The sequence below is a fragment of the Arvicola amphibius genome, chromosome 12, assembly GCF_903992535.2.
Source record: "Arvicola amphibius chromosome 12, mArvAmp1.2, whole genome shotgun sequence".
NCBI lineage: Eukaryota > Metazoa > Chordata > Mammalia > Rodentia > Cricetidae > Arvicola > Arvicola amphibius.
In genome coordinates this window covers 34,394,352-34,420,754 of record NC_052058.2, presented here as the reverse complement: position 1 = coordinate 34,420,754, position 26,403 = coordinate 34,394,352, and the positions used below count along the sequence as shown (strand labels likewise).

Below are 26,403 nucleotides of genomic sequence, written 5' to 3'. Positions count from 1 at the left end.
ATTTTGAGTGGCTGACCCTCAGGTCATGCCTTGAAAAGCAAGGGTTAAGGGGGGCTCTGTGTGACCTTGTACAATGTGGGGGGTACTGCCCTACACAGGGGGAGGGTCACAGAAGGAAACAAATCAGGCCTGTTTGTGGCCCGGGAGAGAGGGGACCTGATCCAGTGGCATCTCTGGTGAGTGCTAAGGAGGCTGTTCAGATGACTGTGAACAATCCAGGTCCTCCAGGTCCTCGGGAGGGCTTCCTTGATGATGGTGACAAGGTCTGTTTGAGCTGGAACCCAGAGCAGGGGACAGGCAAGGTTTGGGGAGCTGCATGTGAACAGAGGCTGGTGACCAGAACTGCATGCTTTAGACGGTTCTCAAGGACACAGGTCCATTGGCTGCTCTTCTCCCAAACACAAGACACTGCCCGTGACCGCCACTTTCTCTGTGGTCAAGCCTCCCCGACCCTTTGCCAGGTCCTGAAGCTAACTTTCAGCAAAGTCCCTGGGAAGCTGGAAGCTGGTACTCTCAGACACTTCCTTACTCCTCTGGCACCCAGGATCTGACTGTCTCGTACCTGAGCTTGGCTGCTCCCTGTTCCCAGATAAAACTGTTGTGGAATATCATCAGAAAGGGGCAGTAGGAAGTAGGTCCCTGACCCTGTCCTTGGCTTCGTGGTGTGACAGAAGCCTGGCCCATGCCATCAGACATGAGAAGGTGACAGACCTGATGAACCTTGGTGTTTTAGTTTCTCCAAATATATGTGTGTGTGTGTGTGTGTGTGTGTGTATAATGTTTTCAAAGATTTTTTTACGTGTATGTATATCTGCATGTGGGTGTGTGTGCGTGTGAATGCAGGTACCGGAGGAGGCCAGAAGAGGGCATTAGAGGCTGGGGCTAGAGGCTTGGGTGCTGGGCTCCAAACTTGGGTCCTCTGAAAGAACCAGCATGTGCTCTTAACCCCTGAGCCATCTCTCCAACCCCCAAACTACGTTTCTTTGTAAAGACAAGGTCTCAATCTGCTGCCTAGGTTGGTCTCAAACTAATGAATTCAAGTGTCTCAGCTCCTCGCGCCATGAAGACCACAGGCACACAACCCTGCATGCCCCCCACCCCCCAAATACACTTTTTGTCTCTGACAAGAAGATGACATTAGAGAATCTTTCTCCATGCAGGGAGTATGAAGACGCCATAGACTTACATAGGTCTTCTTCCCCAGTGACCACCATGACCCCCAGAACAAACAGGACCATTCTTGTTGTGTTCTAGGAAGAAAGGGAGTACAAAGGACAAAGCCTCCTGCCCAGTGTCTAGGGACGGAGCCTGCCAGTATCTCTTAAGCATGCACATGCACAGATATACACATGGTCATGTCACCACCATCAGAGCCTTGCGGGACTCATCAGGGATCCGCTTCTGAGATTACCAGACCAGGGAGTCACTGAGCATGCGTAGTCCCCTTCTTCCCTACTTAAAAGTGTGGAGGGATCCTGCCACTGCACACTCATTCCTTTGCGCTTCATCGGACATTGAGCAGTCGATAGCCAGAGAGCAGCTCCAAGTTGGATCTACGTCTACCCGGCATGAGAACAGGCAGCCGCTGGACCAGGCTTCAGTGCTGAGGATGGAGTAGAGCTGGAACTCTGGGGACCAGTCCCAGAGCCGTCCATGCCCTTAACGTCTCTGAGAGTCTGACCATGGACTCTCCTTCAGGGCCCAGAGTCCCACCAGGCTTAACGCAGGATCCCAGCTTTACAGCCAGCACTGTCCTACACAGCCGTTGGAACGGCACTCAGACTGTCTCCACAAAAGCCCAGCTTCCGTCTGTGAGTCCCACGGTAAGTTTGGGGAGCGTGTGTGTGTGTGTGTGTGTGTGTGTGTGTGTGTGTGTGTGTGTGTGTGTGTGCAGAGACGCCAGTTCCCAGCCCTGCCTCCCACCTCTACTTTGACAGGAGAGAAATAGGTCTGAGCTTAGAGAAAAGACCTGGGGCATCGCTGAACTTCTCTGAGCTTTCCCTTCAAATTGGCTGAGAAAAGAGGGTGTGGGCAATGTCTTCATCTGCAGAGGTCGTGGAAGGACCAGAAAGGCAGGCACTGGTGACATCTATTCTTTCCAGACATTGCCTAGATGCCCTGTGGAAGATTTATAGGAAGGAGGCATACCCAGACTTTTGATTTGTACAGGCCCAAGTGGGATATTGGTCAGGACAAAGAACAGACCATTCCCTTTCCCTGGGAGATATCCTTCTCAGTCCCCATATACTAACCTCCCAGGACAATGACCTCTTAGCAGGGACCTCTGAGGAGCCTAAGTTTTCTTTCTAGTGGAAAGCTTTTCTCTCTCTTTTGTCAGGCTTCAGTGTTAATCCTCAGTTATGTTACAGGGGTTTCAAGTTCTCCCTTGAGGCTCCCGATGGGGTGTCTGTCCCTACACTGGGAGGGCAGTGCTCAGGAGCAGGCTGTACTCAAGGTCACCCAAGCCATGTCCCTGCTCTGCAGGCCCCCCATCTGTCTTGCCAGCTTCCAGCAGGTGACCTGAGCCTTTCACCTTGCACTTAGGAGCCCAGCACCTGCACGCATATGGGGGCTTGGGGTTAAATTTTGGAAGACCTGGACTTTCTCCTATGGCTTGGTCATAGCTTTTCACCTGGACCTGAGCTTCCCCCCTTGCCTTATTAGGAACTTACTCTTCCTTGCCAGGGACATCTGTCGGTGATGCCCTCCTTTTTCTCTCTCCACAGGCATCCGGACCTGAGGCTGCTGCCTGGGTCCCCTTCCCCACAGTCGATGTCCCAGACCATGCTCACTATACCTTGGGTACGGTGATCCTGCTGGTGGGGCTCACAGGGATGCTGGGCAATCTCACAGTCATCTACACCTTCTGCAGGTGCCTGGTTGGTGGGGCTGGGTCAAGGGCACTATGTGTATCTAGCCATGCAGATAGGGCAGAATACAAGGGCGAAGGGTCACCCAATTCTGCCCAGGGTGCCTTAGGATGGTCAGAGAAGCAAGGACCGCACCTTCGATCATAGCAGGTCTAGGCATCAACTTTTAAGCTGATGAAAATGGGAAAAAAATAACAGGGAACCTTGAATAACACACACACATGCCCACTGGGCTTCAGGCATACTGTGAGGCAGGAAGGTACTCCAGGACCTTCAGGTCCCTGCTCATTCTCCTGCTCCAAGTTCACCTCTGTCATCCTCTGCTCCCAGAGGAATCCTCCCTTGGCCTTGAAAAGCTTCCCTGGACACCAGGATCCTCTAACTCCCAGCAGCCAGTCCTAGTAGTCACCCTTGCACCCCTCCCCTCTGTCCTGCTGGTTAAAACAGGCAGGTTAGAAAGTTAACACAGACTTCAGACTCCATCGCCGACCAGTGGGAGGACTCAGCCAGCCATTTATTCTCCCTGAGCCCACATGTCTTCTCTGCAACACAGAACTGTGGCTTCCCCATCACTGTGATTCCTCCTGTTTGTGCATTGATTGGGAAAATGAATCCTGAGTTGTGGTGGGGACCAAATCCTTAGTACTCTCCTCTGGAAAAGGGGACCATCATGTCTTCCTTAGGAGAAAATTTGAAAATGAACTGTGCTAGAGGAGGGTTGTGAAGGTATCTGCCCCATAGTCAGAGTCATAGGTCTTGGGCCCCTTGCCACCTCAAGAGTGAACAGTGAAGGGACAGGCTGAGCAGAGCAGGGCCAAACTGGGCAGCAGAAGGAGGAAGAGGAGAAAGAAGGAGAAAGGGAAGAAGAGAGGGAGGAGGCCCAAGAAGATAGTAAGAAGGTGTCAGAGCAAGTGGGAGGGGTAGCCAGAGGACACTGTTGGGAGACTGGGGCCAGAGGATTGTCCAAGGAGACAGAGGGAGTCACACACAGGGAATAATCCTGAGGTTGAGAAGAAAGGAGTGTGACCGAGAGCCAACCTCCAGGGCTGCACCACTGTTTCTGGAGATACTGTTCCTCACTTCATTATGAGGGACTGACCGTAGGAGGCCCCTTAGTCCATATTACTCGTGACACCTGCTGGACTGAGAGACATGTCTGTGGCCCAAGAGCCCCAGCCAGTGTCTTTTAATGTGTGTGGGGTTGTATGTACGTGCACAACATGGTTGTGTGCCCATGGACATTTAGCATATTAGCATGAGTGTGCACGCATATGCATGAATAGCTGAGGGCGAGGGAAGGCCCCCATAGCTCTGAGGGACTGGGAAGCATGCCCTGCCTTCCTCTGACCTCCCAGGAGCAGAGGCCTGCAGACACCGGCAAACATGTTCATTATCAACCTCGCCGTCAGCGACTTCTTCATGTCGTTCACGCAGGCCCCCGTCTTCTTCGCCAGCAGCCTCTATAAGAAGTGGCTCTTTGGGGAGACAGGTAGACACTTGGGTTTTCGTTTTGTTTTGCTTTTGCAATAGGGAGAAAGGGGTCTTAACAGAGAGATGCCACGGCGGTGGAAGGTGGCACAGATGAGGCGGTTTGCTCTTCCTGGGCACAGCGGGCAGCACCCTGAATTCTGTGACTGAGCGAAGAGGAAGATGGGATTCTGGTCTTGATATCCCTGCCAGCCTGGCCAGATGTAGCAAGCCAGCGGGGTGGAAATGGCTCAGTCCTATATTGTGGGAGGCAGGGAAGGAACTGAGATTGTTCCATCCTTTGGGAATTTCTTCCCAGGACCTTAGGGAAGTGGGTCTACCCACAGGTTGCGAGTTCTATGCCTTCTGTGGGGCTGTCTTTGGCATCACTTCCATGATCACCCTGACAGCTATAGCCCTGGACCGCTATCTGGTGATCACACGTCCACTGGCCACCATCGGGATGGGATCTAAAAGACGGACGGCTCTTGTCTTGCTGGGTGTCTGGCTTTATGCTCTGGTTTGGAGCCTGCCACCCTTCTTCGGCTGGAGTAAGTGGGCTGGTGCTATTGGGGGGAGGGGCAGATAGGCTGAGAGAGGAAGTTTAAAGGAAGTTTGGGTTAGCCAGCTGGCAGAGGGCCTCATGGATCACCTAAGTCTCCAGTCAGGTGGGAATTCAGGGGCACCTGCCAGCATTGGGGGAAGCTCAGAATGCTTTACCAGGGACTAAGGGATCAGTCAGGGAACCTGTCACCAAATATGGGGGCTATTGGTTGGAAGCCAGGGATGCATGTTTAGTGCTGGCTTTGTAGTGAGTCGGACCAGCCAGGGGCCTCAGCAGGCAGGACAAGCAGCAAGGCTTTGGTCCTTAGGATCATGACCCTGGACCTATAGAAAGGGTAGCTAGCTCCAGTCAATGCTAGCCTGGTGTCCCTGCTAGAATCAATGTGGGAGTCTCTCATCACATCTCTCAACTGCCTCTGGCTTTCTCAGTTCTGGGCAGGGTAGGCCTATGGCTGGGGCCAGGTTGTATTTAGGAATCCCAGGCTCCCCATTTGAAGCCCCTACTGAACAAGGCGCCTTGAGCAGCAGCACAGTGAAGGCTGAGCCCCTGCCCTGGCTCTCAGGTGCCTATGTGCCTGAGGGGCTGCTGACATCCTGCTCCTGGGACTACATGACCTTCACGCCCCGGGTGCGTGCCTACACGATGCTGCTCTTCTGCTTCGTGTTCTTTCTCCCCCTGCTCGTCATCATCTGCTGCTACGTCTCCATCTTCAGGGCCATCCGGGAAACAGGCCGGTAAGTGTGCTGTGCGGAGCTGGACCAAAGACGGTAGGGTCCCCTCATCAGAACGTACTCAGATGCGGGTGGATTGAGACCAGAGAACTCCTGTGCTTGTGGGATGAGGGCACCTAGGAAAGTCCCCAGAGACAAGGTCCCCTGAGGAGGGCTCAAAGTCCGCAGTCCTGGCAGCAGGAGGGCCGCTGAAGCTCAGAGAAAGGACTTTCTGGAAGTCAGAGCTGCCCGTGTAGGAAAGGATGACCCCTCCTATATGTCCCCAGTAGCTGTGACCCTAATACTTGCTACAACCAAGATGCAACCTCCCCAGGGCCTGTGAGGGCTGCGGTGAGTCCCCTCGACGGCGGCGGCAGTGGCGTCGACTGCAGAGTGAGTGGAAGATGGCTAAGGTGGCACTGATTGTCATCCTCCTCTTCGTGCTCTCCTGGGCTCCCTACTCTACTGTGGCCCTGGTGGCCTTTGCTGGGTGAGCAGGAACCATAGCACTGGTCTAGGGCACAGGTCCAGGTAGTTTCTCCCTCTAGCCTGACACCCTAGGTCTAGCTTGACAGCCTTACCCTCCCCAAGTGACACACCTCTCCCCACAAGGCTTATCCAGTTCCTGGAAGCTTTGGGGATGTATTGAGGGAGCCCTGGCTAAACACAGATAGCCCGGGGACTTTCCATCTCCTTGGGAACATGCAGATATTTCTGAGGTTCAGGTTCCTTCTTATCCCGAGCCATAGGCGCACAATCAGAGCTGCTGCTACTTAAGAACGGACCAGTAACGAGGTTCTCTCTAGTACCTTCTGTGGCTTGAGTCCAGTAACCATGGCACCTTCAGCAGCACGGACACGGGCTAGATTTCCAGAGTACTTTGTGAGGATGAGATTTTGGTACTTTGAGCTATACCCAATCTTCTTGAGTAGCAATAACACAGTCTCCTTTAGGGGCCTACCGGAAGTTTCTCTAGGACATCCAAGGGGACAGTGTACAAGATGGGGTAAGGGTTTAGCAGCGTTTTTGCACGAGAGGATCTGAAGACCAGGGACAATTGAGTGACACAGAGAGGTATTGTGGACTCCACAGACTCTGAGGGACAGTGGGACCTAGCCACTGCAGGTGTGACATACCTTCCTCCCAGAACCGCACCCTCAACCATCTTTAGCTTCCTTCCTACCCACCTTACACCAGAATCCTCACTGGCACTGCCAGTCTCTCACATGGGGCTGGTTTGGCTATGCTGGTTTAGGCTGGATGGCATGGTTCAGTCTGGGCCTGAGCAGAGTCAGCCACCGAGACAACTGCGGGTATGAGTTAGGGGACCCCACACCTTCTCTGTCCTAGGTACTCGCACATCCTGACGCCCTACATGAGCTCAGTGCCAGCTGTCATCGCCAAGGCTTCTACCATCCACAACCCCATTGTTTATGCCATCGCTCACCCCAAGTACAGGTGAGGCCTTCTCCAGTCTCCAGGTCCACCTAGGGTGATGGAGGAGAGTTATCTGTCTGTTACTTTTATTGGTTAATTAATAAAGAAAACTGCCTTGGCCCTTTAAGAGAATGGAAAATTAGGTAGGCGGAGTAGACAGAACAGAATGTTGGGTAGCAGGAGTGGGGAGACGCTTCAGTCGCCATAGTGAGTCACCATGATTCTCCTCTCCGAGATGGACGCAGGTTAAGATCTCTCCTGGTAAGCCACACCTCGTGGTGCTACACAGATTACTAAATATGGGTTAAAGGAAGATGTGAAAATTAGCCAATAAGAGGCTAAAACTATGGGCCAGGCAGTGTTTTAAAAGAATACAGTTTCCGTGTAATTATTTTGGGTAAAGCTAGCCGGGTGGCGGGACACAGCCTCGCTGCTTCCTTCTACACTAGGGGCATGGAGGGCCTGAGCCTACAGAAGGTAGAGGTTATCTGTCTCTCTGATTTCTTATATGTGTACCATTGGGGGGGCGGGGTCACGAACATCTTGATGCAGCTAGCGCCCCTGCAAAGGGTCTGCAGCGTGCTTCCCTCTTTTTCCCCATATATTACAAGGTATCAATAGCTACCTCCGTGGAAGCCATTTCTAACTACAGAGCTAGGTCATAAGGCAGCCAGGGCAGACCCATTAGCACTACTTCCTATGCAAAGGCGAGCTCCCAGGCTGTGACATCCTGCAAAGACCCCAGCAGAGCACGCTTGCTTCCACCAAGGTCCCTGGTAGCACGCTGAGGTAATGAGGTTCCAGCTCCTCTAAGAATAACAGCAAAGCACTGCTGTGGGCCCTCAGAATTGTTTTCAGTCTAGTGATGCAAAACCCTTGTTAATATCCTGATGCAAATCTCAGTCCATCCAGCCCATAGTACTTAGGTGTATCCATGGCACCCATTCCCAGAGATGTGGCCTAGGGCAACCATGTTAGGACTGGCTGGTTGAGCTCACTACCAAAGGCTCTCCTTCTGTGTCCACCACTCCCTGGTTCTTTTGTTAATCCTGTCAACCCTGGGAGTTCGTGAGTCTCTTTCACCTTGCTGTCTGTCTATCCCCATTACCAGCATCTGTCTGTCCATTACTTGTATCAGTGTGTCCTTTCCTTTCCCCTTTCATGACCCTTGGCTCTAACAAGCTACGTGACTCCTGCAGAGCTGCCATTGCCCAGCACCTGCCCTGCCTTGGTGTGCTTCTTGGAGTGTCGGGCCAGCGCAGCCACCCCTCCCTCAGCTACCGCTCTACACATCGCTCCACACTGAGCAGCCAGTCCTCCGACCTCAGCTGGATCTCTGGACGGAAGCGGCAAGAGTCCCTGGGTTCTGAGAGTGAGGTGGTAAGGATGCTGGGCCTCATCGGCTGGGCCCTCACCTTTCCTTTCCCAACCAGCCCCAGAGACTTGGATCTGGTTGGTAGGACCACATATTAGACTGGGGGACACGTCACCTCTTCTAACCTCCGGTACATCATCCTCTGTGACAACCAGGAATACCCAGAGAGGAGATGGGCAGTCAGAAGTCACCTAGCAGGTGGTCCCGTCTAAACATGGGCTTTCTAAGTCACCTCTTTCCCCATGGCAAGAGCTGACACAGGGTCCTTGTTCCTTAGTAATAAACCACCACCTTACAGGAAGTGTGAAGAGCTACAAGGTGCAGGAAAGGGGGAAGTACTAGCCTGGGATCAGACCTGGCTTCAGGCCTTGATCTACCCCATCCTCACTGTGTGATCTGAGAGCCAGCGTGGCTGGACTGCCCAGCTGTCTTCCACTGCTCTATCCTTGAGGCCTTCTGTTAAGCTGCAGAGCTTCCTGGGCTCTCTAAGCCATTAGTAGAAAATGAAGAGTCTGTCTTATTTGCTAACAGAGGCCTTGACTCTCATGAAGGCCACCTATCTATACAACCACATGCTTAAGCAGGCAAACACTGCCAACAACACCAGTATGTACTTTCCTGGGCTATGGTGACAACTTTGCAAATGATGTCATGGGTCCCCCTCAATGAATACTAGTGCTGGAACAGGAGGAGGTGTAAGCATGCTCTAAATAAGTTGTCCCTCTCACCTCAAAGTTGCTCTCCCACCTCCCCAGGGCTGGCCAGACACAGAAGCAGCGGCAGTGTGGGAAGCTGGCCAGCACGCAAGTGGACACTCTTACTGCAGTCAAGACCTGGAAGACGGGGAAGCCAAGGTTCCTTCCAGCCCCCAGGTACCTGCCAATCTGTGAAAGGGTAGGGAGCCAGGCCAGGTAGCCTATGAAGTGGCCAGAAAGGTAGGCTTGCAGTGTGACCAGGACTCTCAGAATCACCCCCTTTCCATACATCCCTGCTTTGCCTTGCCCACTTGGAGGGCTCCATGATTCCCAGACATCCCTAGCAGGGCCTGAATCTGGTCTATTACTGGGGGAGCATCTGCATGTGACTGTGTGACTGTGTGTGTATGACGTGCGGTTGGCTGTGTTGTGCCATGACAGGTGCGGAGTTATAATCACATGTGCTCATGAAGACATGTTGTCTGCATCAGAGTATGACTCATGTATGCGTGGCCCATGTTCCTGGCATATGCTGCCTGTTGCTATGATGCCTCTGTGTTGTATGGGCGGTGGGGTGTAGATGGCATCCACCTTTCTGGATAATTCTGATGGTGGACATACCTGGGGGAGGGGGCTGCAAGCTGTGTCAGTGCTCACTGCCAATGCCTCAAGCTCACCATGTCACCCAGAACACTTGTAGCTATAAAAAGAAGGCCAGCTGTCAGCCCCAGTGCCTATGGAAGGGAATGCTGATGGTGTTAGAGAAGGCTGTATTTTGGAACACTGGGAATGCCATGAGCACAGGCACCCAGGCAAGCCCTCCCCCTCAGCTGGCAGCTTCCCTACCCTCACCTCTTACGCATAGCCCCTATCAGCCGCTTAGGTATTCTGGGCTTCCTTAGCCACTCTGGGATCACAGGCTTCTCTGGTCTTCTGTCCTTATGCTGTTTCCCTATGAATAGTCTGCCGCTGCCTCTGCAATAGAGGAGTTCCTGCCCCCTATGTTTTATCCCAGGCACTATGCACAACCACAGAGGCCAGAGTCAAAGTCTGGTAGTGGCCTATGAAGATCAGGAAATGGCTGAAGACAATATCTCTCCTGGATAGAGGCAGGACCATGGGGAGGGGCTTTTAGCACCGAGGGTCAACCATCAACAGTTGCCAAACACAAGTGACAAACACTGACATCAAGTCACAAGCACACAGAGGTAACTCCCTGGGGTTCCCTAGGGGAAGGGGCTGAGCTGTCAGTGTGAACATCCTAAGTGAATACAGTGGAGTGCAGGAGAAGGAGCTTGGTGTGCTGCAACAGGGTGTGTGTGTGTGTGTGTGTGTGTGTGTGTGTGTGTGTGTGTGACAGACAGACAGAGAGAGAGAGAGAGAGAGAGAGAGAGAGAGAGAGAGAGAGAGAGAGAGACAGACAGACAGACAGACAGACAGACAGACAGAGACTGACTTTGGGAGTATTCAGAGAGACCCTGGGGATAACATTGGGGATGTAGAAAGGAAGAGGGGCAGGTGGTAGGAGTGGTTAACTGTGTAGGGGTTTCCAGAAAGGGGTCTAATTATGTTTGCAGTGTGGCCCAGGTTCGTCTGATGTGCCCCCAGGGAGGTTTTGGTGGGCACCGTAAGCCTGTGAGGTGTACTGCCTGAGGAAGCTGGTGCTACAAGGTAGGAAGAAGATGAGTGAATTAGGGCAGCAAGGATAAAGGGGGGTGCCACCCCTCACACATGTGCGGGATTGCAGAAGAGAGATCAACCGGAGAGGGGACATTAGAGTTTAAACCTCAGGCATTTATGAGCCTGAAGATTTCCCAGGGGTTATCCTGAAAACATCCTAAGATTTGCTGGCTCCTTCTTTTAGGTGTAGTCCTCGAGAAGGTTCACTCCTGACCTTGACCACAGCCTGGCCCTTCCACACAGTTGCCTTCACCTGTTGGTGTTCTCAGATGTGAAGAGGGATTGGAAGGCTGCCCCTGTGAGACACTCCTAGAGATGAACAGATGTTTATTGTTTATTTTCAGACCAAGGGACAGCTCCCCAGCCTGGACTTCGGGATGTAGGATGCCCACCGGCCCTCCCTTCCTTCTGCTACGTGCCCAGCCCCATCACCTCCCAGCCACATGCACAGACCCTGGATTATCCCCCAAGCCAGGAAGCTTTGGAGGTGTCACTGTCTCCTGTGCTACACTGGACTCAGCTCTGGCCCCTTCACACACCATAAAATTCCTGCCCCAAAGCGTGGTCCTGCTTCCTCAGTGCAGCTGGCACACCTGGGCTCTGCCTGAAGCATGGACCCAGGCTCTCTCTCCTGCTTCACTTCTGGCAGCCTCCGCCTCTCCTTAGACACTGTATGCTGTGATTGTCCAGGCGATGACAGTAGCGATGGCACTGGGGAACACGACGTTTATTTATGAGCCGAGCATCTTGGCTAGCCTTTGTGACCAGGCCAGACATCTCACTGGTTCAGAAAGTTCAAACTGGCGTCCCCTGCTGCCAGTAGTCAAAAGTTGGACATATACTTTCTTGGCACATCTGAAACACTTCACTCCTAGCTCTCCCATAGCATGTCACACTGTGGTCCACACTCACACATACACGGGCACTGGCAGGCACATCGGTACCTATCTGTATGTACACTAAGTACAGGTATGCACACCCTGCCCTTCCTGATTGTTTTGTGTTGGTAATCTAAGTTCCTTCCAGACGTGGATCTGCAGAGCACAGGAAAATAAAAAGCAGGATTTCTTGTGGTAAACATGTCTACTGGTGCTTCTGTGGAGAAGAGAAGAGGCCTGGTCTCCTTGCCTCCAGCAACTTCCTTTTCTGTTCCCTAAGGACTCTCACTCCTGAAAATCCATTTCAGCCTGGAGGGGAGCAAATTAGAGGAGGGACAAAGGCCAGTTTATCCATCCCCTCCTCCCCAGGGAGGTGTGGCACTCTGCTCAGCCCATGAGTGCCAGCTGCTCTCCAAATGGGCTTTGGGTCTCCCAGGGGAGGTAGAAAGAGGCTGGCCTTCCCCTTCAAAAACATCTTCCCAGCCCACTCCTTTACCCAGAAGCAAGTCATCAGGCAGTGCCAGAGTCCAGAGAAAGAAACTTCAGCTCCAGGTACAGCCTTACTGGGCCTCCAGGTCCAGGGTCAGCATCTCTGGGGTTCCAGGTCCAGAGTCAGCCTCTCTGGGACTCCAGGTCCAGAGTCAGCCTCACTGGGGCTCCAATCAAGGGTAAGCCTTGTTGGGGCTCCAAGTCCAAAGTCAATCTTTCTTGGGGCTCCAGGGTCAGCCTCACTGGGGCTCCAGGTCCAGAGTTAGCCCTTTCTTTCTGGTTATGTGTGACTGGATCTTCCCCAGTTGGGAGGGAAAGATAGGTCTGGCGGACAAGACTAGAGCTAGGGATAGATGGGATAATGCAGAGGATGGGATGGAATAGGGCAAGGATGGGTAGGGATGGGAATGGAAGGGAAGGGGTGGGATGGGATGGGACGGGAATGGGAGAGAGAAGGAGTTCTAACCTCCTAGCCCATGAATGTAGAGTTGCATGGAACAAAAAGGAGGTGGTGAGACCAAGGGAAAGAGTACAAGTCCCTCCCTAGCTTCTCCACTGCTATTTTTGTGACCTTGAACAAACCACCAAGCGACCCTGTAACATCAGCGCTTTTATGCATCCCACGTATGCCAGGGTGGGTGAGGGGAGCCTGGAGACATAGCAACTAGGAAATTGTTAACATCCAGGCCTGTATCGAGTCCTCCGGTCAAGTGTCTTTGAGAGGGCCAGCAAGAGACCACACTACAACCTATCTTCCTCAGTTTCCTGAGCTGGGAGCCAGAGTGAACCTCTATCTCCAGACTCCATGAGATCTGAACAGATCATGAGTCTCTCTTGGTGGAAGGCGAGCTTCTAGGGCATCTTAACACAAATGTCATGCGACTGAAGCCCCAAGGGGCCAAGGCCCCCACCCAGGGAACTCTGTCTCTGAGGTGTAGGCTAAGCATGCCACACATGCTTCCTGCCCCGTCTGACTCCATGTCCTAGCAGCTGAACAAATGGCACTTCTCCCCTACCCGCTGCCATTCCTGCGCAAAGGGCACGGAGCCTGGCGTGCAGCACTGGCAGCTGTAGCTTTCCATGCTCCTGTCAAGTTTTCCAGGGCACAAATGAGACGGGTGAGCCAGGAATAACTGCCTGGGCCCCAGAGGGTCTAGAGGGCTGGGACAACCATAGACCCAGCTTCAGACCTTTTTCCGAGGGGTCAAGTAGCACCCGCTACTCCAGGCCAGGGCTTTGGATGATGTCTACAGCCACTAGGAGCCCATTATCAGACACGAGTACCATCTACAGGAGCCCAGGCACCAATGGGACCTGTGTCCATTCCCTGTGTGACCTTGGAGGATGTGTTTAACTTCTCTGAACCTCAGCACTTACAATACAAGGTAGCAGCCTCTTAGGACCCCAAGGAAACGGTTGTGAAGAGCCCTTTTCTGAACTTGACTGTGTTCAAAGTACTGCCATGACATGGTGGTCATTTTTACGTCTGGTCCTGTAACATCAAAGTGAGCTGGGAGCCAATCAGCAGTCTTCTGAACTGAGGTTTTGCAGACCTGCAGAGGATAAGCCAAGTCCAAGGCCCCACAGGGCCCCACAATGGATAAGGTGCCAACTCATGGTCCTTACCAGGAACAACAGACTAACAAAACCCCTACCTAGAAGAGGATCCAGATTGGACCCACTGACTAAAACAAGGGTGTGTGGGCTCCGCAGAGGGCACAAAGGGGGCCAGTCCTCCCTGCCTGCCCCTCGGGGATGGGTGTTCTGGGTGCCTGACACCCCTCCCCAGGGACTATATTAGCCATGTGAGTCATGGTGGACTGGCTGGGAGGCCACAGGCAGGCGGGCCCAGTGTAGGGTTACAGTCCATTTATGGGCGCAGCAAGGGCAGATATCAGTGTCGATGGCATTCACTCGCAGCTATTCTTAGGAGCCTCCCAGGAGCACTGCACAGCCTGGCCAGGCAGCAAGGGACACAGAAGGCAAGGCCAGGGGTCAGGGTCCTGGGACCAGGAACAGAGATAAGAGCAAAGAAATGGTCTGGAAAGGTGGGGTACATGCGTGTCCCCTAACCTGACTCTGTACTATTTGTCTGCAGAGGAAGCAGCTGCTGTCAACACCAGAATGTCTTACAGTGTGACTCTGACTGGGCCTGGACCCTGGGGCTTCCGTCTTCAGGGAGGCAAGGACTTCAACATGCCCCTCACTATCTCCCGGGTAAGTGTATATTGCCCATAGTTTTATTTCCAAAGGGGCAGGGCATTCTTGGAAGGGGGCTCGTTCCTGTCCATCTGTCCATCAGCCAGTCAGTCTGTCTTCCCCAAGGCTCTTGGAAAGCAGAGCCTGCCCGATTCCTGGTCTGAAGCCTAGGACTGGGCTGGTCTGATCTTGGCCATAGCTGAATTTGCTCACCCCCAGCTTGTTCCCTGGACTTTGCCTGTCTAAGCGAGACGTTATGGGCAGATAGCTGGCATTTTGAGCAGAGGAGAAATGCTGAGCTTGCAAGGGGGGTGGGCTTGTGAGCAGAGAATGTGGGACCTTCTTAACTCTTCCCTAGCAGGGTAGGCTTGGGGTATTCCCAAGCTTGGAGTCCCTCCCTAAAAGCAGGCAGTTGCTGAGGAGAGATCATTCTTAGCATAGGGAAGGCAGGTAGCAGGTAGGTAGATGGACAGATCGTTTTCCCAGCTGCCCTGCTGTCATGACATAAGTCCAGGCTAGACTGGTTGCTAGTCTCCAGTGTCCCCAGATCCAAGATACCAGCCCCTCCTCTCCCTGCCATAGCGGGTCTGGCAGAAACCTTACATCACCTGGCTCTTGGGCTAAACCTGTATTCCCCACTTGAGTCCAGAGCTGCCTGTCTCACGGCTTTGCTTGGCTGGGACAATGGCCTCTGGGTCCTGTAGAATGTGGTGAGAAACAGCACCGCCCATGGAAATGGCACCAAGCATCAGGTGACATGAGGATGGTTCCATTGTGCTGGAGAAACTGAGGCCTGGAGATAAAAAGTAGACATATTTGAAAGGAAAAGTGGAAGGTCTTTAATTATTGCTGTAGTCTCAGCCCCTACACCATAGCTGTTGCTATCTGCTCAATATTTGTTAAATAAGGCGCCCTATAAGTCCTGGTAGATCCTGGGACTGAAGGTCCCATGGCTTAAGGGTTGAGAAGCATACAGGGAACAAGTATAACCTGCTTGGTGGCTGAGCCCCTGGCAGGTCTGATCTGGGCTTAAGGGGAAGAGTGAGACTCCAGGATGCCACTGTGAAGTTAGAGGGTGGAATCTGGCATAGTTGGATTGCTGTTTCTCCCACAGAGCAGCAGAGGCTTGCCTTGGACCTGGGGCTAGCCCTCCGTGGTAGTTGAGAAGCCGGGAAAAGTGCTTGACAGACGGCAGGGCCCAGTACTTCCACTGAAGTAGTCTTGACCCTCAGACCACCTTTAAGCTGGACATTTAGAGTGGCCTTTGGGAAAAGATAATGCCCCTCCCCTCTCAGCTGCAGATCTGAAGTCTCTGCCCTCCAGACCTACTGCCCTGAAAACCATGGGGCCATTGTTAAGAGGACACCCTAAACCATGTAATTTTGCTTGACAATGTGGTGACGTCGGGAAGAGAGTCCAGTGGCTACCCCCAACACCGGCTCTGCACAATGCCCACTCCTGCAGCTATATGTTTCCTCCCTGTATAAGATGGCCTCTCGCATCATCCTCGTGTGCCCTCTGGCCTCCTATGCCTAGGATTGAGCCCACCATCCCCAAGGCTCATTGCTGGTGCTCCCTGCCCTGCTCCATCCAATGGGAACAAATTCATCTCCAGGATCAGTGGTACCCAGAAAAGCCAATGACCTCACTCAGGACCTATGTACCACCTGGTCCCAGATGGCCAGGGCTTAAATGGGAGCACAGAGGTTTTAAACTAGACAGCAGGAAGAATGTCCTCATTCAAAGAGAGGGCAGTTGGGGTGTGCTGGAAGCTAAAGCTAGGGAGACATTTAAAAATAGAAGCCAGGGCAATGGGAGATTGGCTCACTTCTGATACACACCCCAAATCACCTGGAGCAAGGTGGCCTAAGCAATGGTGTTCGGGTATGGCAGTCTCCTGAAAAATACAACTAGTGGGCTACAGATATCATGGGTTTGGCATCCCAGGCTTGGGCATTTCAGGCCCAGTGCTGATGGTGAGACAGACACTGTGAACGCTAGGCCTTTGGCATTTCCTGCCACGGCTTACCTCTGGACCAGAAACAGTTTGCTCACAGAGACACAAGGCCAGGACTCTGCCCAGCTTCAGCAGTCCCCTGCTCCGGGGACAGTTGCTCACTGCAACTGTGAGGGGTGATCAGGCAAGAAGTCTGGGATTACCAACTCGGAGCCCAGCAAACTGAGGCTTGTACGGGACAGAGGTGCCCATGGGTAGCACGCACACATTCTGACACGGCCATCCCTGCTCCTTTGCCTGTCAGTCTGGGCACTGATGGAAGCTGGCCTCTCTCAAAAGCAGGTATGTGTTTCTCCCAGGAAGAGCAGCTGCCAGCTGCATGCTGGGAGAAAGCTTGGGTATCACCTTGCCTACGGCCTCCACACAGGCACTGTGGTATCAACCTCAGCAGGAGATCCTCAAGACCCTCATTCAGTGAACTTAAGCTTGGGAATCTACAGAGATGGGGTTCAAGAGGGACACCCTAGGGTGGAGGGCAAATGCCTTTATTTATCCTAGACAGGTGCAGAGGCCTGCAACCTGAGCTGGTCTTTCACCCTCCCCTTCCCCACCTTAGCCAATTCTCTAGGAAGCAGAGTTGAGGGAGCAGATCAAAAGGCCCAGTCCTTACCAGGGCCCCTGCCTCTGGCCAGATGCTGGAGCTAGGTGTGGGACCTTACCCCTTCATGGCTGTGGCACCCTCCACCTTAGGAAGGAAGCAAATGTCTTTATTCAATTCTAACACAGTCTCAGTGGTCTCGGCTATAAAATGGGACAGTGCTGTGTGTGTGTGTGTGTGTGTGTATGTGTGTGTGTTGTTTGTGTAAGTGTGGAAAGGAGGCTGGCTATGAGGCTAGTGTGCAAGGGGGCTGTAGGCTGCGTCAGGTCTGACTCCTTACTGGAAGGCCTCTGCTCTCAGGACCTCCATCCTACCTGGCAGGCTCGCCTGGGCCACAATCCAGAGGCCTTCTGCCTCTCCTCCGGTTTCAGCGTCAGTATTACTGGACTCTCCCAGCTAAGGTGGGGACACCGAGAGCAGAGGACCCTTGGGAAGAGAACAGAGGACAGTCTGAAACTATTCTGGGGGTGGCTGTGCTGACGATTCCTGGAATTCCCAGGCCCCTGGAGCACGGCGTCTTGAGCTGTTCTCGGCAGCGCCTATCAGTGCTGACAGGCCAAGCTGTTTATAGCCCTGTTGAAGGTCAGGCAACCATCGAGCTAGCTACCCAGCAGCAAAGATAAGAAACTGTCCTAGCTGGAGACTGCATTCTTAGAGGCGCATCTCTCCAGGTCCTCCTGTGAGTCAGACTCACCTCTGACCCCTCGAAAGCCCTGATAGTAGCAGACCAGAGGCCCACTAGGTCCTAGGAGGGGGCCCTTGTAGGTACCTAAACCAGAACACAAGGCAAGGGCAACTCTATGGGCAGACAAGAAAGGGGGCAGATGCTGTGTGGAGACAGGAGGCTATGAGGACAGCAGATACGAGGAGTATGTAGACACCAGGGACAGAACAGGGGGAAATCCCCCAGTTGTGACGACCCTCCAGTCCTTACTTCCAGGCTTCCATTCCCAAACACGGCTTCTCCACTCTGCTGGAGCTAGATTCCTGCTTTCATGGGAACTACTTTTGGAAGCATGAAGAGGATATTTCAGGGCTAAGTGCACACAAGAACACTGCCAATTTGTTAGAGAAGCAGAAGAGGAACAGTGTTGGAACCTGAGGAAAGAGAGGAAGACCTGCAACACACACACACACACACACACACACACACACACACACACAGGGGTGGTCTGAGTGTGTGAGGGTTGGGATGCAGAGGAGCAGAGACCTGTGGCACTGGGGGAAAGGGTTAAAATGAGAACTTCTGGGACAAGCAAAGCAGGGCGTAGTAGAGTCTGGCTTATTTATACGCCAGAGTTGGAATAGAAGTTGAAGCCACTAAGAGACAGAAGTTTCCAGAAAAAGGGCAAGAGCTGGAGCAAGACCCCAGTGGAGGCCAGATGGGAAAGAGCCATCCTGGCACGTGGTGATTGAATCCCACAGAGTTAAAATGCACTTAGGACTTCAAGGGGAGTCCCTGCCAGACTTCAAAAAAGAGGCTGGGAAGGTTCCATTCCTTCTGGGCCTGTTACCTGCCCTTAGCGAGCTCCACCACACCTGACAAGTTGCACAGAGAATGAAGACAAGGTCTAAGTGCTTCTGAATATGGGGAGGGATGTTAAAAAGTTCTGTAGAGCCCAGGGACCCCAGAGAGGCTGCCAGATTCCTCTCCACTTCCAGGGAGCTAGCGGGTCAGGAGGTCATGGCATGGGAACTTTCAGACCCTGCATGGCACTTTGTTTCCCTGGAACCCTGGACAGAATCCCTGCAACGCTGCCACACCCTTCTAGGAATAGCAGGCTCACTCAGGACTAGTCATTGGGGCTGACCCCCTGCCTTCCACCTTCTGTCAACTCTGTCTTGTTTCTCATGGAACCCTGGGGTACAGCCATACTGGTCACATACCTGCTGTCCCCCAGTGTTATCCTTGACTTTTCTTGAGCTTTTAAGGAGAAAGGGGTTGGGACCAGAACTCAAGCCCCTTGAAGTGGAGATTCCACCGAAACCTTCTCGGCTCTGCAGCATTCTTACGTCACACCCTATTTAATGACGTAATCCTCATAACTTGTCAGAGAAGAAGGCCTTGCCCTGTGCTCTGCACACTCACTGGATTGTGTGACGTTTCAAACAAAGCTGCGTTAAGTTGATCCGTTCCATTGTCCACACGTTTTCCTCTGTCGCTTTCCTCCTAGGCATGGCAGTGGCCATGACGTCAGCTGCCCTTGTGCTGCCTCTGGAGAACGGGTTGCGCCTTGCTAATCAGATGTGTCCTCTTGGCCACCATGGCACTCATTTCTCTATTGTCCTTGCCTGGCTGACACATTTGAGGGTCTAGAAAGGGAATATTCTGGGTACAAAATGGACAGTGCTTAAGAAGATACCGGGGACTTCAGAGGCTGTTGAAGCAGTTGGCAAGAGAGGGCCCTTTGAGTCTTGTCATGACCCATGTGGTACAGGACAGTACTTCTGGGACCAGTGATGTGGTGTGGGGTTCCCTAGGGTCATGGCCCAGCAACCATGGGCCGAGTGGATAAACCAGTTCGTCCTTGGTGCCCCACCTTGCGGCCCTTCTTAGGCTCTCCTCAGTGTTCAGATCCGATCCACAGTGGAAAGTGATTGTCGGCTTGGAACAATGGAAAAACTAGGTAGAAACAAAACACCCATCAAGAGAGAACTTTAAATGCTCAAAAAGGTATAGAAAGACTTTTTATTTTGGAAGGAAATACCTCCAAAAATATGTGCGCTCTGAGTCTTTTCTGAGAGGAAGTTAACAGAGAAAGGAGGCTGTAAAGTTAGAGAAAAGATTTGCTGAAACTAAACCTTTTCATGAGCCCTGGGCTCTAGGCAATGGTCGGACAGTGCGGGTCCCCTCCCCCAGCCTGCTGAGGCTGCTCCTGTGCTGGGGGGAAGGGATCTGATGGTCCTTGGCTGTCTTTAGCATCCCTGCCTCCATCTGGCCTCCCTCTCTAAGGACACTGGAGCAGAAAAGAACATCTCCGTATATGCGACTACCCCACCCCCACTCGAGGGACTCTGGGCCCTGCTTAGGGCAGCCAAAGGCCAGGCCAGCTGAGCCCTGATGGGCAGACACAGATGCAGGGAGAGCGACGCCAGGGACAGGGGGATCCAGCTTGGTGGCTCCCTCTGGAATGTTTGGCTACTGACCAGGCCCCTGGAACAAGGATTACCCCCCAGTCCATGCCTGAGGATATCAGGGCCAGGCACAGGGAAGGATAAGTACAAGTTGGCCGTGCCCTAGGGAGAAATATGTCACCAGGCAGCTCTAAAGATATGGCATTCCTGATGGCCTGCAGCTGGCACTAGCTGATCAGGCCCAGCCTCCCTTGGATGTCATTCTGTTGCCCTTGCTAATACTTTCATCGTGATCTGAGCACTGCTGGCAGTGTCCCTTCTGGCTTTGAAGTTCAGCCCTTCTGTGTGGGATTGGTAGCTGTTCCTCTGTACCCTACCCCCAAGCTATTTGCTGCAGGGAACAAGTCCTTCTCCATAGATAGAAGCATTGGGGGTATCCTTCTGTAGAGGTCCTGCGATGGAAAGAGAGCATTTTAGGGGATGACATACCACAGTGCAGCTTTACTAGGAGATATCTTTCCCTGGGGATGTCCTGCCACAGGGTAGCCAGTTCTGGGACGTGGGCAGTCCACTTAGAGAGCAGGGCACTGGAAACTTTACCCTGGGTGTTTCCATCTGTCTTTGAAGGGCTCCTACAGGTGGCTTCACGGATGGAGAATGGGGAAAGTGATGTGGGATAAAGAGAAAGTGGGATGTTATGGCTGGACAGTGATGATGAGGATTGGGAGTTCATATTTTTTCATCTTAAAGATTACTATAGTGAATTGTTAGAGATAGCACAGCCTTGCATAGAAAGGCAGGAGGACGGGTGTACTTTCTGCATAGCAACAAGAGGCCTCTTGTCTAGGAAAGTATCTTGTTTTTTTCCTTGTTCTCTCTCTCTCTCTCTCTCTCTCTCTCTCTCTCTCTCTCTCTTTCTCCTCCCCCCCCGTGTGTGTGTGTGTGTGTGTGTGTGTGTGTGTGTATAAACAAGAAGATAACTTTGGGTATTGTACCTCAGAAGTCGTTCACCTTGTTTTTTGAGACTGGGACGCTCATTGACCTGGGGCTTGCCTACTCAGGCTGGCTGGTCAGCAAGTCCTGGGAAAGACTCTGCCTTCCCAGCCCTGGGATTACAAGCGTACACCGACACCTGTTTTTTAGTTGTGTGTCAGGGCTCGAACTCCGGTCTTTATGCTTGTGTAACGAACACTTAACAGCCTGAGCCACCTCCCCTGCCTCTGTTAGTACTTTTCACTTCTGCATTTAAGACAGCAACACGGGCTCCCTGTGGTGATGGGATAGGAGAAAAGGATGCTTCTACAATAACCATCTGGCATCCGGAGAGTGGGCTTTGCAAATCAGATGTGCTTACTTGGCCATCGAGCCTTTCTTTTCTCTGTAGTTCTCGCCTGGCAATTTGAGGTCCAGAAGGGGAATGTTCTGGGCACAAGATGGGCAGTGTTTGAGAAGACACCTGGAGTGGGGTGTGGCGGCGCACGCCTTTAATCCCAGCACTTGGGAGGCAGAGGCACATGGATCTTGATGAGTTTGAGGCCAGCCTGGTCCACAGTGAGTTTCAGGACAATCGAGGTTTTACAGAGAAACCTTGTCCCAGGGAGAAAAAAGAAAGTAAGAAAACACCAGGAACATCAAAGGTTTGTGAGCAGCAGTTGGCAAGGGAGGGCCCTTTCGGTTTTGTGGTCATGACCCCCCAGGGTGTAGGACCAGCTCTGGGACCAGTGGCATGATTACAACAAAATGATTCATTTTCTGGGCACAGCGACTGCAGGGCACCTTGATTTGTACACAGTTCCCTGGCAGGAGGCTTCCATCTATGCTTGATCAGAGGCCCACACAGGCTTGGCACACGGAATGTGGGACTGTCCCTCAGGTCATCCATGATCGCCTTCTAGGATGGTTCCCAGACCTTAACCCAAATCCAGATGCTGATAGTGTTAATGGCTAGTCTTATTCCCGCATCATAGCCAGGAAGGTGGGTAGGATATGGCCAGAGATGTCAAGAGAACTAGCAGGTAGGCACGTCAGGGGACAAAGCTAAGAGATCCAGCCATCTGGGCAATGGAGGGGGTGTTCAGAGCCTCCTCTTTCCTGTGATGTCATTGATGGTAAGTAAGGCCTGTGTCACATCCCACATGGTATCATAGAGGGACTTCCTACTGTCACAGGATCAGCTCCTAAAACACATTTAGGCATAAGTACCACACACTAACAGATAGTTCCAGCCTGCTTGTCTTCTCAGTCAGTAACCATTTATACTGGAAAAAATGAACAGGTTCGTGTGATGTTCTCAGGGACTGAGCCATTCCATTGGGAGTCATAGAAATTGAGGCTAATCTCCTATAGTAACATCTCATGAGCTATGCTTCAGAGTAGGGCTGCTAATGTCCCTATGGCCGTTCCATTAAACCACTCTAAACTCTGTCACTGGACCTTCTGGAAGTTTACATCTCAGATGATATCACTATGGGAAGGGTCATCACAGCACTCAAAGTACTGCAACGAAGGGGCCGCCATGCAAAATTTGGTATCATATATGATGCCCCCAAAAGTTGAGTGTGAGCCACCATGGCTTCCCAAGTAATAGTGGGTGTAGCTTTCCCAACATCCCGTGAAGTGTCTTCAGATTGGAGTCTCAATGGCACTGTGTGCGGTCAAAGATTTGGAATCTCTAGGCAAATATTTTTGGTGGACAGTGGGGCACAGGAATTAGGAACTAGCTTCATAATCATGTTTTTACTTCCAGAGGTATGAAAGTAGCCAAAGAGCCTTAGGCCTGCCATACTTCGTGGCCTGCCCGGTTCTCACTCAAACAGAGCTGATGGCTCTGGTGGTTTTCTGTGCACCTGTCCCCGGTAGCATGGAGCACCTGGTGCTTGGATGCTTTTGTGAGGGGGCATTTATGCTGCACTTTGGTCTGACAATGACTGGGGGCAGGGAGGTGCTAAGTCTTACCCTCATCTCCACGGCTTTGCGGGGTGCAGGGCTAATAGGTTAATTGGTGCAGTATATAGTTCCCAGCCGTCAATGACCTAGCGCAGAGGTAATGTATTCCTCATTTAGAAACCCTGATGTACCATCTCTGCTCCTGGTAGTGACTCTGAGGTCCAGGCCCCTTCCTGTCAGCCACTTGGCTGTACTCCTCTTGAGCATGTGCATTTAGTCAGTCAACAAGCACCATGCAGGATTCTATGATGGTTGCTGGGGAAAGACCTGGCTGTGGTATGTCCAATATTCCACTGGTCAAAGCTGGTCCCTTGGTGGCTGTCAAGAAGTCCTAGTGGTAGCCATGTAAGGAAGAGGAAGCAGTCTTGGTGAGCAGCCAGTGCCAGCCATTGGGATTCAATGGCAGGATGGCTATCAGCTGGATACGACAGGTGATCCTTCCCTGACTCCCCTTCTTCTGCTGTTTAAACCAGATCACTCCCGGCAGCAAGGCAGCCCAGTCCCAGCTCAGCCAAGGCGACCTTGTGGTGGCCATTGATGGCGTCAACACGGACACCATGACCCACCTGGAGGCCCAGAACAAGATCAAATCTGCCAGTTACAACCTGAGCCTCACCCTGCAGAAGTAGGTGGGAGCTCTCCAGAGGAGGGGACGCAGCTTTGGTGTGGGCATGCGATGGGGATGAAAGAGAGATTGTCCTCAGCATTTGTGCCGGTCTAGGCCTGTGCTGCGGAATCATATGGGAAGGAGGGGCTGAAATGACGGTCAAGCTGTTGTTGCCTCCCTTTACGGAAGTGGCTTAGTCAGAGAGCATGGCCACAGTGCCACACGTACAGGGAGGGCTGGGCCCGGAAGGCCTGCGTCCTCCATCCTCAGGAAGCCCTACCCTCACCCCATGCAGAAGAGGCCTGTGGGTGCTGACAAGAATATTCCTGGGGCTATGACTCCTTACCCTGCTCAAGCCCAGGACCTCCCTTAGGCTTGACATGTACTCAGGCCCCGTGACTCGACTGTCCAGCTCTGGGTCTCCCCGAGGAGCTTTTGACCAGGTGCAAATGTCCTCACTGGGTCTCGTTTCTGGGTTCTCTAGGTCCAAGCGTCCTGTTGCCATCTCCACAGCGGCACCTCCTATTCAGTCCCCGCTGCCAGTGATCCCTCACCAGAAGGTAGGTGCTCGGTCATGGTTCCTGGAGTTTGACCTTGCCTGCCTGCCTGCCCTTGACACTGTTGACCCTCCTGAGAAGTGTTTGAGCCCCCTTACCTCTGACACATCGAATGGTGGAGATGCCTACCTGGGCCCAAGATACCATCCCAGGTCCAGCAGCCATTCTGAGAAGAAACCGGTTTGGAAAACAATGTACTGAGAAGAGGGCCAGCATTCTAGCCAAACAGGAGACAGGCATCTGTCTCGAGGGCTCTGGCCCTCACTGTCTGGGGACAGAGACTTGAGTCGCTGTTAGAGGGGCCCCAGCTTGAGTCAGTCACTCCAGGAGACACCCCCAGGTGTGAATAGACCTTACTGGCCCTCAGGGTTTCTCCTGCACACAGATTCTTCTGGTTGCTAAGTGTCTATCCATCCCTCACAGCTACAGACCCCTCTGTCCATTAGGAAAGCTGGTTATAATCTCAGAGACTAGCACAGGAGTGAAGGGGCCACAAAGCCCTGGCCCCAGATCTCACCACTAGATCCAGAGTCCTTTCCAAACCCTCTTTAAAGCATCTGAACCCTGTGGGCCCAAGGGCCCAAAGCAAACTTGGGAAGGCTGGTCCAAAGGCCCAACCTAAACTTGGGAAGGTTGGTCCAAGGGCCCAACCTAAACTTGGGAAAGCCTACCCGTAGCTCCTCCACCCAGATAGACTGACTCCAGTCTTTCCGACGGGAATACTGGACAGCAGATGAGACAGGAAGAAGAGGCTCACGGTAGTGGTAGAGGGGGATCATGGATTGGGGGGCTGGACAAAGGGCTGCTGGGAGAAATGGCTAGGGTAAATGAAGATGGTCAAATAGCCCAGTTGCTTCCTTAGGTTCCCCTCTATACCTACCTCCACCCCAAAGTCAGTCAGCGCTGGCTATGAACGGTCTTCTCCAGGTGGGGTCAGTGAATCAGGAGGCTTGTCTACACTCACAGGATACCCATCCAGAGGGAAAGGGGGCCAAAAGACAGGAGAGTGGTACCTTACCCTCTCTTGAGCCCCACATCCTCAGGGGCAGACTTGGCTTTCTGGGAGGGACTTTGCGTTCTGTTCAGACGGATGCCAGCCTCCAGACCAGGACCCCCAGGTTTCCCTCCTCCCCTCCTCTTGCAAAGGGCCTTCCTTTCCAGTGCTCCGTCTAGGTGCTTCACGCATCAGGCCGCAGACTGTGGGAGGTGGTCGACAGGTGCTCACCCTAACATGTCTGTTTCAGATGCACACAGAAGCACAGCCATGCGTGACCTCTAACCACTATCTTCTCTCTCCCTGCATGGTGCTGCCCTATGCCAGGACCCTGCTCTGGACACGAACGGCAGCCTGGCGACTCCCAGCCCCAGCCCTGAGGCAAGGGCCAGCCCAGGCACCCTGGATTTTGGGGACACCTTTAGCTCCTCCTTCTCCCAGACATCTGTCTGCACCCCACACATGGAGGCCCCGGAATCTGTCCTTCCTCAGGGCAGCCCAGTGGCCAAGGCCAGCCCAGAGGGTGTACAGGGCTCAGTCAGCCCTAAAGTTCTGCCAGGCCCCAGCCAACCGAGGCAATATAACAACCCCATTGGCCTGTACTCAGCAGAGACACTGAGGGAGATGGCTCAAATGTATCAGATGGGCCTCCGAGGGAAGGCCTCAGGTGCTGCACTCCTTGGAGGGTAGGTAAAGGGCATCCTGCTGTCTGGTATGGAGGCGCTTGGGTCATCGGTGCTCACTACAACAGTCTGGTCAGGTGGTCAGGGGTAGGCTAGGCCTCAAAACAGGCAGCCTCGCACTCATGAGGTAGAACCAGCCAAGATCAACTCCAGCAGGGATCCTACTGATGTTTGTTGTCAGCCAGGCATATTGCCACTGCCAGGCATATCGCTGCTGCCAGGAAAACCACTCTGGAGTGACAGGTCAGGTTTTTGCAGAAATAGAAACTGAAGCTCAGAAAAGGTTAAGTTGCATGCAGGAGACTCTAACACCCCAGATAGTCACCCCAGGCAACACCTCATCCCATGAGAGGAAACTACCTACTGCCTTTGGGAATTAAAGTTCTAAAAGCAAGACTAGTCCCCACACCCCTGGGTCTCTATGGCAAGAACAGGGAAGTGTTAGAGATAAGAAAGAAAGTTCTCAGCTGGGTGGTGGTGGCTCACACCTTTAGTTCCAGCACTCAAGAGGTAGAGGCAGGCAGATCTCTGTGTTTGAGGCCAGCCTGGTCTACCAAGTGA

At 52.9% G+C, this 26,403-nt stretch overlaps 2 protein-coding genes across 10 annotated transcripts in view; both read left to right on the top strand.

Annotated features, from left to right (window-relative positions):
• The first annotated feature begins 1,542 nt into the window (after nucleotides 1–1,542).
• Nucleotides 1,543–11,407, top strand: Opn4 (opsin 4). The gene is given in 10 exon segments (XM_038348538.1): nucleotides 1,543–1,823; nucleotides 2,727–2,872; nucleotides 4,226–4,359; nucleotides 4,685–4,888; nucleotides 5,465–5,636; nucleotides 5,947–6,102; nucleotides 6,963–7,070; nucleotides 8,249–8,429; nucleotides 9,180–9,296; nucleotides 11,144–11,407. Coding segments are annotated over 10 exon segments (1,623 nt in total). The 5' UTR covers nucleotides 1,543–1,682.
• Nucleotides 11,408–14,268: 2,861 nt separating this feature from the next.
• Nucleotides 14,269–26,403, top strand: part of Ldb3 (LIM domain binding 3) — a 57,065-nt gene continuing 44,930 nt past the window's right edge. For 5 of the 9 annotated variants that reach the window (XM_038349567.1, XM_038349565.1, XM_038349566.1 and 2 more), the window contains exons 1-4: nucleotides 14,269–14,383; nucleotides 23,475–23,626; nucleotides 24,093–24,168; nucleotides 25,487–25,845. In XM_038349567.1, the coding sequence (XP_038205495.1) occupies nucleotides 14,291–14,383; nucleotides 23,475–23,626; nucleotides 24,093–24,168; nucleotides 25,487–25,845 (680 nt within the window). In that variant the 5' untranslated portion in view covers nucleotides 14,269–14,290. The remainder of the gene's footprint in view (nucleotides 14,384–23,474; nucleotides 23,627–24,092; nucleotides 24,169–25,486; nucleotides 25,846–26,403) is intronic. The other 4 variants (XM_038349568.1, XM_038349570.1, XM_038349573.1 and 1 more) reach the window with 1 other exon arrangement.